The 17991-nt window shown below is 37.3% G+C and overlaps 1 protein-coding gene across 5 annotated transcripts in view; it reads left to right on the top strand.

The window, feature by feature from the left end:
• USP37 (ubiquitin specific peptidase 37) overlaps positions 1-17991 on the top strand; it is a 100025-nt gene that overhangs the window by 62985 nt on the left and 19049 nt on the right. For 4 of the 5 annotated variants that reach the window (XM_045481240.1, XM_045481238.1, XM_045481237.1 and 1 more), the window contains 4 exons: positions 1940-2104; positions 3764-3829; positions 6491-6632; positions 9144-9399. In XM_045481240.1, the coding sequence (XP_045337196.1) occupies positions 1940-2104; positions 3764-3829; positions 6491-6632; positions 9144-9399 (629 nt within the window). The remainder of the gene's footprint in view (positions 1-1939; positions 2105-3763; positions 3830-6490; positions 6633-9143; positions 9400-17991) is intronic. The other variant, XM_045481241.1, reaches the window with a different exon arrangement.

The raw sequence follows: 17991 nt of genomic DNA, 5'->3' as shown, positions 1-17991 counted from the left end.
CTGCCACAAACACATGATAGGGTGTGCATGAACATAAAACAAGAAGAGTAATTTTCTACAAAGGATCTTGTAAGTTAGTAAGTTTCCTATAATCTAAACAGTTCTGAATTAGGAACGAAATTAACTTGTATTAGCTCTGTGTAAACATACATAAAACCAAACTAGTTAGACACAATGTGATGTGATGATAGTGCAGCTTTTAGTTCTTTCCAAGAATAGATCTCAACCACAAACAAGGTTATTATTAAGTATTTATGTGGCACTTTGCCTGCAGAGTGCATTACTTTCTTTTATTAGCTTCTCTTTTCTGTAAGCATAGGATTTCTGGAACCTAGCCCCTAGAGACTAGAGATTAGTTCTTTTACATTCCATAATCTTCTTGCTAGAAAATGAATTTCTTTTAAAGGAATGACTTTCTAAATCAGCAGTATTGTTATGTTGACCATTTTTTACTCAAGAGATTTAGTCTTTTCCTATTTGTGAGTGTTTTGAGGCAGGAGGTGGGAGGGAGCAAACCTTAAGGCAAGGGATTGATTGTTATCAGTTATCATTAACTAAGGAAAGCAGTGTACAGTTTTAAATACTCATTTGACCTGGCAAGCTGAATGTCTGTTCCCTTTTCCAGTGGCTAGCTGTTTGGTCTTTTAAGGGGAAAAAAAATACTTACGGGAATTATTTTCCTTGGTTTTCTATTTTTTCTGATAGGTCACTTATGTTACAGGATAATTTATTCTGAACTTTAGAAGCCTTTGTATCATAAATCCAGATTATTGGACTTGCTCTGTTTTTGTTCATTTCAGTATTAAATCCAGTCTACTTTTATTCTTGATGTGCCTGGTGTCTTTATCAAATATGTTCAATTTTAGTCTACTTTATCTTTATAGATCAGTGATTTTGACTATCATCTATCTATCTGTTTCATAGTACCTTTTTTTGGTAGGATTATATGAAACTTTAGTCAAAATATTTGACATTTGACATGAGTTTTGATTTCTTCGTATCATTTGGATCCTTATGTTCTCTTAGGTTATAAATTTGAAGATTATGAGTTCTAGCATACTTTTTAAAGAGGAATGCAGTCAGTAACTTCAGTTTATAATTTTTTTTAGTTTGTGGCTTCTGTGAAAAGCTACGTATGGTAAGAAAGAAAACAGATTTCCATAAATCAGACATTTTGCCTAAAATTGAGGTTTATTCCCATAAGAGTTCTGAAATTCAAATTTTAAAGTGTTCTTGTGGGCTGTGAGATATATTTAGTCCATCTAGCAGAGATTATGGTCTGTATCACAGGTGAAAAGGTTGGCACAATAGTAACTAAAAAGAAGTGCTTCTACAGAGCTAAAAAGCCTTTTCAGACCCACAAGCCAGATTTGGCATGTACATTTTGTAGAACTTTTTTAGAGAAAAAAGTGGAGAAAACCTTTTCTCTCTTAGCTCTCTCCAGAGAAGGTGCTACACCGAAGTAAGAGTAGTTCTTGTCAAAAATCATTTTGAAAAACTTAATGTTCACCCTCAAACATAAGGGCTGTTTAACACTTTAATTAAAATACCAGTAATGGTTATATAACACCTATTTTTTTTTTGTAAACTACATCACATTGAAGTAAATAAGGATTTAACCCAGTACCACATTTTAAAATAAAATGCGTTTTATTTGGTGTTTTTGTTTTCTTTTTTTCTGGGAACATTATAAATATTTTACCCAAACCTCACTTATCCACCCTATGCCCATGTTTTATTTTTACTTATATAGTGGTGCCTGGCACATGGCAGATATTCAGTAAATGTTTTTTGAAGGATCTTTAGTTTAGCCAAATGTATTCTTTAAGTCAAAAGCTATGTAACATGATTAGTTACAGTGATCTCTTTTCACCTGTAAGAGAGCTAGCTAGTATCTGTTAGGTGTCAGCTAGTAATGTCATCATGTCCTGTTTTTCAGGATTCTCATTCTTCATTTGAAACGATACAGCTTCAACGTCACTCTCTCACTTAACAACAAGATTGGGCAGCAAGTCTTCATTCCAAGATACCTGACCCTGTCCTCTCATTGCACTGAAAGTACAAAACCACCTTTCACCCTTGGTTGGAGTGCACATACGGCAATGTAAGTCCTTGAGAGAGAATTTCTTTATCTTCCCTTTTGAAGTTAAAGGGCTTTAATATCTGATCAAAACAATGACTGAACTAGATAACATGACTCCCCGGTAAAATCAGACCAAGAAGGAGATTTTAATTTTGCTTTATTTTACGATTTTGTGTTAAGTTACTTCCTTATGGAAGTAATAAAATGCTTAAACAAAATTTTTCCAAGTCGGTTAATTGCCTTTCATAAAAAGTTACCTTTTTAGAGAGTACACTTACTCTCTTAGATTACTAGAAGATAAGCTTGATACATTTTAGGAATATAAATTGGAATTTGCATGTTCATAAAAGTCACCTGAACACTAAAAAACAAATAAATAAAAAGTAACCAATTCCTGTGTTCTTTCCCTAGAAATTCTGTTTCAGTAGATCTGAGAAAATCAGTATTTTTAACAATGCCTTTGCTGACTGTCTGGAATATGCAAGTTTGAGAAACAGTATACTAAATGTTATGCCAGGGCCCCCCAGATTGATTGGGTCTTCATAAATGTATCACCACCAGTGTGAGTGAAGAACTTTTGTGGCTCCTAGAAGTTTTTCCATGAGAAAAGTAGTAACCTTTACTTTTGATCTTGCTTCATCACATATGCTGGGGAAACCATAGGACTTCTCTGAATGTAGCTCTTCCTTCTGCATACTTGGATTACTTTGGAGCCATGTACTGTAGTTCTTTTTTATACTTGAACTCTAATTTGGTAGAATCATAAAGTTCTCAAACTTTAGAGGTGAAAAAGGATCGTAGAGATTTTGTCTAAATTTTTAATTTTACAGAGAAGATCCAAGAAGATTAAGTGATTTTCTTAAGGTTATGCAGTTAGCAACTGGGAGAACCAGGTCTCTTGGCTAAAGTGGAATAGACCTTTCAGAAAGTGAATGAACGTTTGCTAACATGAATTGATGCCTTTTTATAAAATGTATTTCCCTTGGATTAGAAATGGACATATATACCACATCATATAAGTTTATCCTAAAGGCCTCAATGGGTCTACTTACTAATAAAGACATTTTCCCAGAGTCTTAGTGTTTCTGGATTTTCTCTTACGGCCTTTCTTCAGAATTTGTTTCTGCTTCATGCAAAGTGCCCACTGCTGGTAGAACTGTTACTCTTTCTGGCCATTAGTATAGGCGGTTTATTTCACAGGCTGAAACCAGGCTGTATGACTGACTCCACAATTGAATAGCTTTAAGACTGGATACATTCTTTGACCTGTCTGTAGGGAATATAACAGGATGGTTGTGAACATTAAATGAGGTAATACACGTGAGCTCTTACTACAGTGTCTGATAGCCAGTAAGTCCTCAATAAATGAGAGCTATTATTATTTTATTGCTTAAAAGTAAAGAACTGAGACAAGATAATTTTTCCAAAGTTGTCCTCTTCATATGCATTCCCTTTGACTTCATTTCCAATGCTGTTTATTTAGATCATTGGATCAGGAAGAGCCTAGAGATGGTATCTTGTTTTCTCTTTTGGCTTCTATTGCTAGTAGAAGTATTATAATTTTTTGCTTTTCAAAAGGATACATAAGGGACTATAGTATAGAATAATTCGTTTTATAAGTTAAATATATATTTTAGTAATGTAATTATATACATTATATATTTTCTAATTTTCTGATAGTTCTAGACCATTGAAAGCCTCTCAAATGGTGAATTCCTGCATCACCAGCCCTTCTACACCTTCAAAGTGAGTTATATTTCTTGTGTACCCAAAATTTGTATTTTTAAGGATTTGGCTTGCCCTAATTTCTGAGATTATCCCTTCCCCTTTTCTTTGTTTCTCTTTGCATGATAACTGCTCTGTATTACTATACTTTGTAATTTTCCTGAATCTGCCTTAAACTGTAATGTAGGGTATAACAAAGTCTTTAATAGTGAAGCACATTCAGATGATCCTCTCAAAATTTTGTTTTTAAACTTAAGTCATCTGTTAATATGTAATATTTTCATCCCACAACTGTAGAAATTAACTGATGACAAGGAATTTTAAGGATTGAAGAGATAAAATAACCCCTGTTGGTGTAAAGCACTATTCCTCAAAAATACACCTGGAAATCCCAAATTATCTTTTCGCCTGTTGCTAGCCAGTCTGGGACTTCCTTGTTTTAGACACTTAACTGGCGCAGTTCTGATAGGGAGCAAGAAAACAAACACACAGTGAAATGTAGCTATTCTACAAATGTTTTATATTTTTTACTTAAAATGGAAAAGTTTGTCCAAGAAGAGAAGAAAATACTTTTTTTAAATATATCTCCTCTGTGATTTAACTAGAACCACAGTTCCTGATTAGACAATTCTAAATGACTTGGTTGTCATTTATCTTTAAAATTAAACACTTTGTTGTTTAAGGGCTTTGGGGGGCTAATATAACCATAAAATGACATTTGGGAACTGCTATTTTCTTTTCCTCCTGTTAATTATTTTTCAGTGCAATTAAAACCAGATGACTAACATGACTAGAAATCTGAAATGGTACCGATATGAATACTCTTGCCCGTTCTCAAGATACAAATGAGCAATACCACTTGGCTGCTTAGAAAGTGAGCAAGTGATGCATTTACAGGATGAATATTTTTCCTTACTACAGGCAAGCTGCCTTCTGTGAATATAGTAATTATTAATGGAATGCACTCTTTATGTACCAAATCACTATAGTTTCAAGAAAGAGATGGTTTCATTGGGCATCATTATATTTGGCATGGTCATCTGTTCTCCAGGGTCTACTGGTATGAGAATTTGAGAGCTGATCAATAAAGGATAATTAATTAGGCCCTAGAAGACCTGTCATGCCGATCAAACTTAAAAGAGGCTGAGTTATGAATAAGAATACCATTGGTTCCTCTACAATGTCCTTTGTCACATTTGACCCTGGTATTTTAGTGGCCAGGTGTCACCCTCCTTCAGCAAAGTATTTACATGCATAAACAAATTAATACATTCAGTTTTGCTTGGTGAGCATGAAATCAGAAATGAGGAATTAAGACGGCTGATTGGCTATTTCTAAGTTATGCTAAAAACCCTTTTGAACACCTAATGGGAGGCTATTCAAGTGTGTAGGCTGGAGTGCAGTGATATCCTGGGTGCTCTCAGCCACAGACTATGTTTGGGTTTATCACTGACCAGTTGCCTCTTTTCTTTGATCTACATTGCTATGCGATCGTCCTGGTTTCCATTGTGGCCTCTTATTTCTTGGTGCCATCATTCTATATGTTTATTTACAATTTTTACATTTAGATGAATTGCATTTTTCCAATTTCCATTTTACTTTTTTTTTTTTTTTTAGTATAGTATACAAATTTACGTTAACCTTCATCAAAGAAAATTCGTGCTCTTTGACCTTTTCCACTTTTTCTTTTAGTTTATTTTCAGCTCACTTAGAAGAAAATGCAGTAACACCTTACTTATCTGGTATCATTGAAGAATGATATTTTACGTAGCCAAAGCTTGCCTTTTTAAGCATCCATCTTTAAAATGCTTAGCCGTTTTAGATGGTTCTGTACTCTGTAACCTTACAGAATTCTTTATATTCTTAAATAAAATAAACTGAAGGTAATTTAAATATATTTTAATGACTTAGAATCAGCATTATGAGTATCACCTATTACACTGTGTTTTAATATGATCATGCCCTCAGAGGCTTTTAATTCTTACAAAACAGTTTATATTAAATGACTTTATAGTTCTTTATTGCCCTTTTTGTGGTTATTCTCTCTCATTTCCTAGCTCTCATTTCTTGATGAACTTGCTACCTTATTTTATGCACCATTTCCTGGGAAAGAAAGGGTCCCTGTCTAAAGAGTAAAGTGCATGGGCTTTGAAACTACTGCTTTCCTGAGAAGCCTTTTTTCTTAGTTTTGAATCCCTGCGTTCTGGAAACTAGAGGTTGCCGGAAGTCTGACTTACATATAATTGGATAAGTGGAATGTTACTGTTAATTTTAGAATACATGGATCATAATTAAAAAGATAAAAAATTAGTCCTCATGCACAAAGTTGTCAAAAACATTTATTCATTGCCATGTCTGCATGCATTCAGTAGAGTACTTGCTTTATAAAAACAAAAACTACTTTGGGGTTGATCATTAAAAGAAAAAAGGCACAAAGTGATTGGTTTACGGATGATATATATAATAGCATAAGAATTGTCTAATTTTCAAAGCATGGCTGTTTTGGAGTGGGGCAAAGGTAATGCTTAAATATATCTCTTCTGTATCCTTTTTTCTCTGTAAATCATTTTCCATAATGGAAAAGTTTTTTGTTTTATTTTGGTATTATATGCATCAAGGAAATAACAAGGACAAGTGTTTATTTATCAGACTCATATAGGTTTTTATTTTCTTAAATTACAGGAATTTCACCTTCAAATCCAAGAGTTCCTTGGCTTTATGCCTTGATTCCGACAGTGAGGATGAGCTAAAACGCTCTGTGGCCCTTAGCCAGAGACTTTGTGAAGTGTCAGGCTGTGAACAACAGCAGGAAGACTTAGAAAAAGTAAGTAATTTCTCATCAAAACACTTGGCAAATATTTGTATAGCTCTTACTGTCCAAACACATGCCTTTATAACCAGCATCAGCAAACATAATAAATATACAGGGTAGATCATAAACTTAATGGATCTGTTGAAACACTAGTTTTAAAGAGTGTACTTTCTATAACCATAAAACCAGTCTGTTTAAAAATGGATTGGGATTTAAGTTATTCTTTTTTTTTTTTTTTAATGTTTATTTATTTATTTATTGAGAGAGAGAGAGAGCACGCAGGGGAGGGGCAGACAGAGAGGAAGACACAGAATCCGAAGGAGGCTCCAGGCTCTGAGCTGACAGCACTGAGCCTGACACGACACTCAAACTCACAAACTGTGAGATCATGACCTGAGCTGAAGTCAGACACTTAACCGACTGAGCCATCCAGATGCCCCTGGGATTTTTTTTTTAATTGAAGTATAATTGACATACTTGTTTCAAGCATACAGCATAATGATTCAATATATGTATGTATTGCAATAATATCACCACAGTAAGTCTAGTTAACATCTGTTACCATACACAGTTACCTCCCCCCAATTTTTTTTCTTACGAGGACTTCTAAGATCTGTTTTCTTATGCAGCTTTCAAATATGCATATAATATATATATTTTTTAATGTTTATCTGTTTTTGAGACAGAGAGAGAGAGAAAGAGACAGAGTGTGAGTACGCAAGGGGCAGAGACTAGTGAAGACACAGACTCTGAAAGCAGGCTCCAGGCTCTGGGCTGTCAGTACAGAGCCCAACACAGAGCTCAAACTCCCGAACTGTGAAATCATGACCAGAGTTGAAGTCAGATGCTCAACTGACTGAGCCACTCAGGTGCCCCACAACAGATTATTAACAATAGCCTAATTCTGTACATTGCATACTCATGACTTATTTATTTTATAACTGGACGTTTGTACCTTTTGGCCTGCTTTACCCACTTCACACCAGCACCTGCGCGTGCATGCACACACACACACACACTCACGCTCGCACACACTACCTCTGGTCCCTAGCAACCACTAGTCTGTTTCTACATCTATGAGCTTGGTGGGAAGTTTTTTGTGTTTTTCAGATTCCACGTGTAAGTGAGATCATATGGTACTTGTCTTTTTTTGACTTATTTCATTTAGTGTAATAACTTCAAGATCTGTCCATGTTGTTGCAAATGGCAAGATTTCATTTCTTGTTTGTGGTGGAATAGTATTCCATTGTATATGCCACATTTTTACTTATCTATTGATGGACACTTAAGCTGTTTCCAGGATTGAGACTTAAGAAATGAAAGTTGTTACAGGTTCAGAGCTACTTTCACATATTGGTCCCGAAATAATTACTCATTTTTTTTAATACTAATTTTTAATATATGGGAGACTCTAGTAAACGTTTTACATCAACAGGCCAACCAGGTCATCTAAAGGTTTAAATAATTGAGGTGCCTGGGTGGCTCAGTCGGTTAGGCATCCGACTTCGGCTCAGATCGTGATCTCACAGTTCGTGAATTCGAGCCCCACATTGTGCTCTGTGCTGACAGCTCAGAGCTTGGAGTCTGCTTCAGATTCTGTGTCTCCCTCTTTCTCTCTGCCCCTCCCCACTCACACTCTGTCTCCCTCTGTCTCAAAAATAAACATTAAAAAAAATTTTTTTTTTAATTTAAAGGTTTAAATAATGGATGTGAGAAGGTGTAACTTCATCATTTTCAATCTTGACACATAATAAGAGTTAATACCTTGAAGATACAAGCTTCTCTAGGAGTTTGCATCATCTCGTGTGACTGTTTGATTTTAAATCTCCCTTTTGGTTAGGTAACACTTAATTTAATAGTTATTTTTTATTGACTTGTTTCCCATCTAATTTCAAAGCTAAAGATAGTTTGTGGTTGCTCACCCTGAATGAGAAATGAAAGTCAGAATGAGAAATGAAAGTCTTTGATTTTTGCTCACATCATGATCTCATGATTCATGGGATCGAACCCCACCTTGGGCTCTGCTCTGACAGCGTGGAGCCTGCTTGGGTTTCTTTCTCTCCCTCTCTCTCTCTGCCCCTCCCCTACTTGTGCATGTGCACACGCTTATACTCTCTCTCAAACGTGAAAAAAAGTTTTTAATTATAATAAAATAAAAGTAAATATGAGGTGTAGTGAAAACATTTCTAATGTAGTACACGTGTAACTGAAAGAAAATACACCAAAGATACCTGTAGGAATTATCCCTGAGTGATGGATTTTGAGTGAATTTGTTTTATTATTTTTAGGTATTTTCTAAATTTCTACAAAGAGCATACTTAATAAAATAAACCTGTGTCCCCGTGTATTTATTCAAAAGAAAATTAGGCTTACCAGTGAGTTTATATATTGGTTATTGATTGTTAAATAACCTAAAACTTCAAAGAAAGGAAACTTTTTAGAAATAAACTTCTCACTTTAAACTCTAAGACTGCTATATTCATAGGCATTCTGGTTTCCTCTAAAAGTAACTTTCTTCTTCAGGATTCCAAATCATGCAGAATAGAGCCTGATAAGTCTGAATTGGAAAACTCTGGATTTGATGGGATGAGTGAAGAAGAGCTTCTAGCAGCCGTTTTAGAGATAAGTAAGAGAGAAGCTTCACCATCCCTGAGTCATGAAGATGATGATAAACCAACCAGCAGCCCAGATACTGGATTTGCAGAAGATGATATTCAAGAAATGCCTGAAAATCAAGACCCTGTGGAAACGGAGAAGCCCAAAACACTTGCAGAGCCTGGTAGGTTTAATGAAAAGAATCATCTGTTAAGGCACAGCGGTGTTCTGTAGCCTTATCGGGACAAGCAGCTTCTCAATAATGGGAGGTGAAATGAATCTGTGTAACAAGGCTAATAATATTTTCATGCTTCCCGCCCCCACCCCCTAAGCAGTTTAAAAAATGAGGAGTAAATATTTTGAGTAGTATCCAGAGGCTGCTGGTAAAGTATGCCTTATCCCTTTAAGTGTACATCAAAAGAAAAGTTAGGATTCCTTTGTGCACATAAGTAAATGTGTCATTTTTTGGCCACTTTTTTCCTCACCACTGCTCTCTCAGAAATTTGTATAATTCTTTCCTCATTTTTCTGTATTTGAATTTGTACTGAGTTTTAGTGTATAAATTGAGTTCTCCATTCTTTGGGTTCATCCCTTTATAATGATAGAAACACCACTGAACTAAGGTCAAGTTTTGAGCCTCTAATCTTTTTTTTTTTTTTTTAAGCTTATTTATTTTGAAGGAGAGCACATATGAGCAGCAGAAGGCCGGGGCGGGGTGGGGGGGGGGCGGTGGGGAGAGAATCCCAAGCAGGCTCAAACTCATGACCTTGAGATCGTGACCTGAGTCAGATGCTTAACCCACTGAGCCACCCAGGCACCCCTGAGCCTCCAATCTTGGCTGTACCACTGACTAGCTATGAATTTCTAAATAGGAGATTTAACCACTTTGACAGTCAGCTTTCTGATCACTGTATGGGGATACACCAGGCATGCTTTGGAAAGTTGTGATTAGAATGTTAGATCAAATATACATATATTGTAAAGGGCTATATGGATAGAAAATTACTTTGTACTAATTATTTCTATTTTGTTATTTCTCAAATCTGTCAATGATAACAACAGAGCTGAGCCTCCTTGCCTTGTACTGTGGGTATTTTAACAGTTTTAGGTGTAAAACTTTTACTGTCTCTTCCTGTAACAATCTAATATTTTTCTCCTGATATCCACATTATCTATATCTGTGTAGCTGATGTGTTTCAGTACATCAAGCCTGAAATTTTGGAGATGAAGAGAACAGTAGTATATCATAATTATTTTCTGTGTTCTTTGGGGTTAAGTCTTATCAACTGAGTTTATGTGCAAGTGAAAATAAGAATTAGTATATTCTCAGTTTAAATGGAAACAAAAAGCTGATGTTTTTGGATCTGAGTGTTCCCTTTTTTTCCCTTTCTTGATGCAAGTGCCCTTAGGAAATCCCTTTCTTTTCTTAAACTCATAGTCACCACCCTTACATATTATTGGTTAATATCAGTGCTTTTGCCTTTCACCAGTAATTCCTGCATTCACCTCTTCCTTCCACTTCTTTGCTCTGTCTTACATCTCCCTAAAATTAACAAAGGAAGTTATTCTTCTATACAATTAGTTCTACCTTATTATCTGTGCCAATGAGGGAGAACACTGAGTTATCAAAATCAATAACCACAGGTGGCTTGCAACTGTATAGGAGCTTTGGGGAGAGCAAACTTGTTAGTAAGTACTTTATATCCTTTTTGTAAAACTGTCTGTTCTCTAGCTCCTGTCTTCCCCAATTGGAGGCAAGCCTTTGTTGTGTTTCCCGTTTCTTTAATGTCATGGTTCCATTCACCTTCTTACTATAACCGAAACCCAAAGACATTGCTTTTTCTGCAAACTTTTTTTTTTTTTTTTTTAATTTCTGGAAAATACAGACCAAGGACAGAAGTAGAGAGATGAGTATAATGAATCTTCACCCTTGTACCCATTATCAACAGTAATTATCAAAAAGTCAATCTTGTTTCATCTATACCCTGTCTTCCTTCTCTAACACATCCCCTAGATTATTTTTCTTAATGTTTATTTTGAGAGAGAGAACACGAGCAGAGGGATAGAGAATCCCAGGCAGGCTCTGCGCTGTTTGCATGGAGCCTGACATGGGCTCAGTTTCACAAACCATGAGATCATGATCTCAGCTGAAATCAAGAGTCAGACGCTCAACCAACTGAGACACCCAGGCACCCCTAGAAGTAAATCCAAGATATTAGATCATTTCATCAGTAAAGATTTCAATGTCTCTAAAAGAGCTCCTTTTTAAGAAAACATATCCTCAATCCCATTATCATACTTTAAAAAATTAGCAGTATCAACTATGATCATATTCTCCATAGGTTTTTTACTTTAAAAATGTTCAAATCTAGAGAGAAATTGAATAGATACATCATTTAACATTTCGTCACATTTGCTTTCTTCCCTCACAGTGTGTGTGTGTGTGTGTGTGTGTGTGTGTGTCATTGTGTCACTGTGTCATTGTGTGTGTCTGTGTGTGTATGGTTGTGCAGCAGTTACCCAAAATTAGTATCTTAAAACAGCAATAACATTATCTCTCATAACTCTTGGATTGCCTAGTCTTAGCTAGTAGCTCCTCTGCTTCCTGTGATGTTGGCTGGGGTTTGACTAGGTTGTAACATCCTAGATGGCTCATCTAGGCACCTTGGTGATGTTGGTTAGAAGAGTCTGCTGGGATGGCTAGATATCCTCTCCATTCTTTCCCCCCTCCCCCCCCCCTTCATCTTTTCATCTCTTCATGTAATCTCAGGGCCTCTCCTTCTCCTTGTGTTCTCTCTAGCAAGATAGCTAAGCTTTTTACATTACAGTTCAGGGCTCCCAAAAGCACAGAAGGGGAAGAAGCTACCAGGTCTCCTTTATTTAAGCTTAAAATTAGCACAGAATCAATTCCACCACATTTTGTTGCTTAAAGCACTCCCATGTTCACTGTGGGGGTGCCTACACAAGAGTAAAGAATACTGGTAGTAAGAGTACTGCGTAGTTCATTGGAGGCCATCTTTGCAGACTACATACATGTATGTATGCACTTTTCTTTCTTTCTTTTTTTTTTTTTTTTAAGTTTTTTGTTTTTTATTTTTGAGAGAGAGAGTGCAAATCCCAAGCAGGCTCTGCACTGTCATCACAGAGCCTAATGTGAGGCTCAAACCCGCAACCGTGAAATCATGACCTGAGCCGAAACCAAGAGCTGGACGTTCAGCTGAGCCACCCAGATGCCCTGTGTACTTTTCCTTTTTAAAGCAACTGTTTGGAATTGCAGGTATCACGATACTTCACCCTAAAACACTTCGCCTCAGTCTCCTAAATATATGGAAATTATTTTACATAACAGTTATCACACTTAGCAATATTAACTCTGTGTCCATATATAATTCCAGTGTAGAGGCCACACACGTTTCTCCAGTTGTTCTCCAAAATATTTTTTATACTTTTTTTCCCCACCTAGAACCCAGAGTTTACCCACTGCATTTGATTGTTAGGTGTCTTTAGTATGTATTCACGGCCAGTTTTTTCTTTGAAAGGCTCCCATTGTGGATTGCCCTACTCTTCTTTAAGCATAAGTCGTTTTTTCGCATACCATAAAACTTCAGACCTTGGAGATGGGATGAGTTTTTTTCTTGTTACTCACTGCCATCACCAGACCTCTGTCTCTTTTTATTCTACAAAAATCCCAGCTTCTCGAAGTGTAAGACATTAAACTTTGCCACCTACCTATCTCTTCCTATAGCTGTCTTTTACCTTTCAGGTTCTCTCATCAACATCGTAGAGCCCTCAGCATTTTCATAAATGATCCTTTCAAAAGCCTGGTTTCTCAGTTCCTGATCTTAATTCCAAAGATCTTTTTTCCTACCCCATCTTGATCACTGACAGTAGTCCTGTTTTAGACCAGTGGTTCTCAGAGTATTTTCACAGATCATCAGTATCACGTGGGAAATTGCTGGAAATGCCATTAATGGCCCCACCCCAGACTTACTGAATAAGAAACTCTGGATGTAGGAGTTGGCATTCTGTGTTTTGACTCCCAAGTCATTCTGATGCATGCTAACGTTTGAGAAACCCTTCCCTTGACTTTGTCATCAGTAACTGTGCCACCTTTGAAATCTTGATTTCAGATACCTTCTCTCCATCCAGCTTAACCTAGTGTCCTGTTCTGTTGTCAGTGATGACTTGATCTCATTACGGTTTCCAGTCATGGGCACCTGGGTGGCTCAGTTGGTTAAGTGTCTTGATTTCGGTTCAGGTTATGATTTCACAGTTCATGGGATCAAGTCCCGCCTTGGGCTCTGCACTGCAGTGCAGACCTGCTTGGGATTCTCTCCCTCCCTCTCTTTCTCTCCACGCCTCCCCGCTCAGGCTTGTTCTCGCTCTCAAAAATAAATAAACTTTAAAAAAAAAAAAAGAAAGAAAGAAAATAGATGTAATCAGATGAACATTCTGCCTTCACTTTTGTTATGGAGGAAATATCCCTGCTCTTTAAGGCCAGTCCCTCCGTTCATACTCAGAATTTCATCCACTTGTTTCTTGACCTTCTGTCTTAAAATTATACCTTCTCTTCTGCATCAAGTCTTCCCTCTCTTGTAAATTACTCTCGTGTGCCTTAATCTCTAAAATGATTAAAAACCCATCTTTTGGGGCGCCTGGGTGGCGCAGTCGGTTAAGCGTCCGACTTCAGCCAGGTCACGATCTCGCGGTCCGTGAGTTCGAGCCCCATGTCGGGCTCTGGGCTGATGGCTCAGAGCCTGGATGCTGTTTCTGATTCTGTGTCTCCCTCTCTCTCTGCCCCTCCCCCGTTCATGCTCTGTCTCTCTCTGTCCCAAAAATAAATAAACGTTGAAAAAAAAATTTAAAAAAAAAAAAATAAAATAAAAAAAAAATAAAAACCCATCTTTTTTTTTTGTTTGTTTATTTTTAAGAGAGAGAGGGAGGGAGGAAGGGAGGGGCAAAGAGAAGAAAACAGAGTATCTAAAGTGAGCTCTGTGCTGACAGCAGAGAGCTGAGAACCTGATGTGGGACTCAAACTCATGAACCACTCACAAACCTCAAGATCATGACCTGAGCCGAAGGCGATGCTTAACCGACTGAGCCATCCAAGTGCCCCTAAAAATCCATTTTTATTTTTATTTTTTAAAAATTTACATCCAAATTAGTTAACATATAGTGCAACAATGATTTCAGGAGTAGATTCCTTAGTGCCCCTTCCCCATTTAGCCCATTCCCCTCCCACAACCCCTCCAGTAACCCTCAATTCTCCATATTTATGAGTCTCTTATGTTTTGTCCCCCTCCCTGTTTTTATATTATTTTTGTTTCCCTTCCCTTATGTTCATCTGTTTTGTCTCTTAACGACCTCATATGAGTGAAGTCATATGATATTTGTCTTTCTCTGACTAATTTCATTTAGCATAATACCCTCCAGTTCCATCCACGTAGTTGCAAATGGCAAGATTTCATTCTTTTTGATTGCCGAGTAATACTCCATTGTATATATATACCACATCTTCTTTTTCCATTCATCCATTGATGGGCATTTGGGCTCTTTCCATACTTTGACTATTGTTGATAGTGCTGCTATAAACATTGGGGTGCATGTGTCCCTTCGAAACAGCACACCTGTACCCCTTGGGTAAATGCCTAGTAGTGCAATTGCTGGGTCATAGGGTGATTTTATTTTTAGTTTTTTGAGGAACCTCCATACTATTTTCCAGAGTGGCTGCACCAGCTTGCATTCCCACCAACAATGCAAAAGAGATCCTCTTTCTCCACATCCTCGCCAACATCTGTTGTTGCCTGAGTTGTTAATGTTAGCCATTCTGACAGGTGTAAGGTAGTATCTCATTGTGGTTTTGATTTGTATTTCCCTGATGATGAGTGATGTTGAGCATTTTTTCATGTGTCGGTTGGCCATCTGGATGTCTTCTTTGGAGAAGTGTCTATTCCTGTTTTTTGCTCATTTCTTCACTGTATTCTTATTTGTTTCTTGGGTGTTGACTTTAATAAGTTCTTTATAGATTTTGGATACTAACCCTTTATCTGATATGTCGTTTGCAAATACCTTCTCCCATTCTGTCGGTTGCCTTTAGTTTTGCTGATTGTTTCCTTTGCCGTGCAGAAGCTTTTTAGTTTGTTGAGGTCCCAGTAGTTAATTTTTGCTTTTGTTTCCCTTGCCTCCGAAGACGCATTGAGTAAGAACTTGCTGCAGCCAAGATCAAAGAGGTTTTAGCCTGCTTTCTCCTCATGGATTTTGATGGCTTCCTGTCTTACATTGAGGTCTTTCATCCATTTTGACTTTATTTTTGTGTCTTGTGTAAGAAAGTGGTCCAGGTTCATTCTTCTGCATGTTGCTGTCCAGTTTTCCCAGCACCACTTGTTGAAGAGAAGAGACTGTCTTTATTCCATTGGATATTCTTTCCTGCTTTGTCAAAGATTAGTTGGCCATACGTTTGTGGGTCCATTTCTGGGTTCTCTGTTCTGTTCCATTGATCTGAGTGTCTGTTCTTGTGCCAGTAACATACTGTCTTGATGATTACAGCTTTGTAGTATAGCTTGAAGTCCAGGATTGTGATGCCTCCTGCTTTGGTTTTCTTTTTCAAGATTGCTTTGGCTATTCGGGGTCTTTTCTGGTTCCACACAAGTTTTAGGATTACTTGTTCTAGCTCTGCGAAGAATGCTGGTGTTATTTTGATAGGGATTGCATTGAATATGTAGATTGCTTTGGGTAGTATCGATGTTTTAGCAATATTTGTTCTTCCTATCCAGGAGCATGGAATCTTTTTCCATTTTTTTTGTGTCTTCTTCAATTTCTTCCAGAAGTTTTCTATAGTTTTCAGTGTGTAAATTTTTCATCTCTTTGGTTAGATTCATTCCTAGGTATTTTATGGCTTTTGGTGCAATTGTAAATGGGATCAATTCCTTTATTTCTCTTTCTGTTGCTTCATTGTTGGTGTATAGGAATGCAACCGATTTCTGTGTGTTGATTTTATATCCTGCAACTTTGCTTAATTCATGAATCAGTTCTAGCAGTTTTTTGGTGGAATCTTTAGGGTTTTCCATATAGAGTATCATGTCTTCTGCGAAGAGTGAAAATTTGACCTCCTTTTGGCCGATTTGGATGCCTTTTATTTCTTTGTGTTGTCTGATTGCAGAGACTAAGACTTCTAATACTATGTTGAATAACAGGGGCAAGAGTGGACATCCCTGTCTTGTTCCTGACCTTAGGGGGAAAGCTCTCAGTTTTTCCCCATTGAGGATGATATTAGCATTGGGTTCATATATGGCTTTTATGATCTCGAGGTATGCTCCTTCTATCCCTACTTTCTTGAGAGTTTTTATCAAGAAAGGGTGCTGTATTTTGTCAAATGCTTTCTCTGCATCTATTGAGAGGATCATATGGTTCTTGTCCTTTCTTTTATTGATATGATGAATCATGTTAATTGTTTTGCAGATACTGAACCAGCCCTGCATCCCAGGTATAAATCCCACTTGGTCGTGGTGAATAATTTTTTTAATGTATTGTTGGATCCAGTTGGCTAATACTTGTTGAGGATTTTTGCATCCATGTTCATCAGGGAAATTTGTCTATAGTTCTCCTTTTTAGTGGTGTCTCTGTCTGGTTTTGGAATCAAGGTAATGCTGGCTTCATAGAAAGAGTTTGGATGTTTTCCTTCCATTTTTATTTTTTGGAACAGCTTCAAGAGAATAGGTGTTAACTCTTCCTTAAGTGTTTGTAGAATTCCCCTGGAAAGCCATCTGGCCCTGGACTCTTGTTTTTTGGGAGATTTTTTTTATTACGAATTCGATTTCCTTACTGGTTATGGGGTAAAAATCCATTTTTAAAAAACTCTCTTGTTACCATACATTCCCCTACTGCTACTGCTCTCTTTCTTTGCTCCACTCACAACAGAATTCTCTGAAAGTGTTTTATTCATTCTCTCTACTTTCTTACCACCACCCATTCTCTCACCAGCCCTCTGCAAGTGGGCTTTCTTCCCCATCACTCCCCTGAAATGGTTTATCAAGTTTACATTAGCAGTATTTCACATAATTCACCACTCCTTCCTTAACATTCAAAACTTTTATACATTTTTTTTTCTCTGAGCTTCCATGACACCATGCTTGTCAGGGGTTTTCTTCCTACTAAACCAAGTCACTTTAGTTTCCCTCCCCTCATCAGAACTCTGATTGTTGGAGTATTCCCAGAATACCATCCTTAGCTGTCTTTTTGCTACTGAAGCTCTCTCCCTGAGTGATCTCATATTTTACCACAGCCTCACATACCAATGAACTACCAAATTCATACCTCTAGCCTGGATCTCTCAGCTGAGCTTTAAATTTTGGTATTGAGATGCCTATGTAAAATGTCCACTTGGCAGGGCGCCTGGGTGGCTAGCTCAGTTAGTTAAGCACCCAGCTCTTGATTTGGGCTCGGGTCATGATCTCATGGTTTATGGGATTGAGCCCTACCTTGGGCTCTGCCCTGGTAGGGTGGAACCTGCTTGGGATGCTCTCTCCTTCCCTCTCTCTGCCCCTCCCCCCCTCCCTTGCATCTCAAAATAAATAAGTAAACATTCAAAACTTACTATGATTTGCCATTACACTTCATCCAAGCTTCTTTTTTCTTTCTTTTTTTTTTTTTCTTTTTGAATGTTTGTTTATTTTTGAGAGAGAGAGAGAGAGCACAAGCTGGGGAGGGGCACAGAGAGAGGGGGACAGAGAATCCGAAGCAGGCTGTGTTAACAGCAGGGAGCTGGATATAGGTCTCG

The sequence above is a fragment of the Leopardus geoffroyi genome, chromosome C1 (genome assembly GCF_018350155.1).
Source record: "Leopardus geoffroyi isolate Oge1 chromosome C1, O.geoffroyi_Oge1_pat1.0, whole genome shotgun sequence".
Lineage (NCBI taxonomy): Eukaryota > Metazoa > Chordata > Mammalia > Carnivora > Felidae > Leopardus > Leopardus geoffroyi.
The sequence above is the reverse complement of the archived record's forward strand: the minus strand, read 5'-3'. Positions and strand labels throughout refer to the sequence as shown.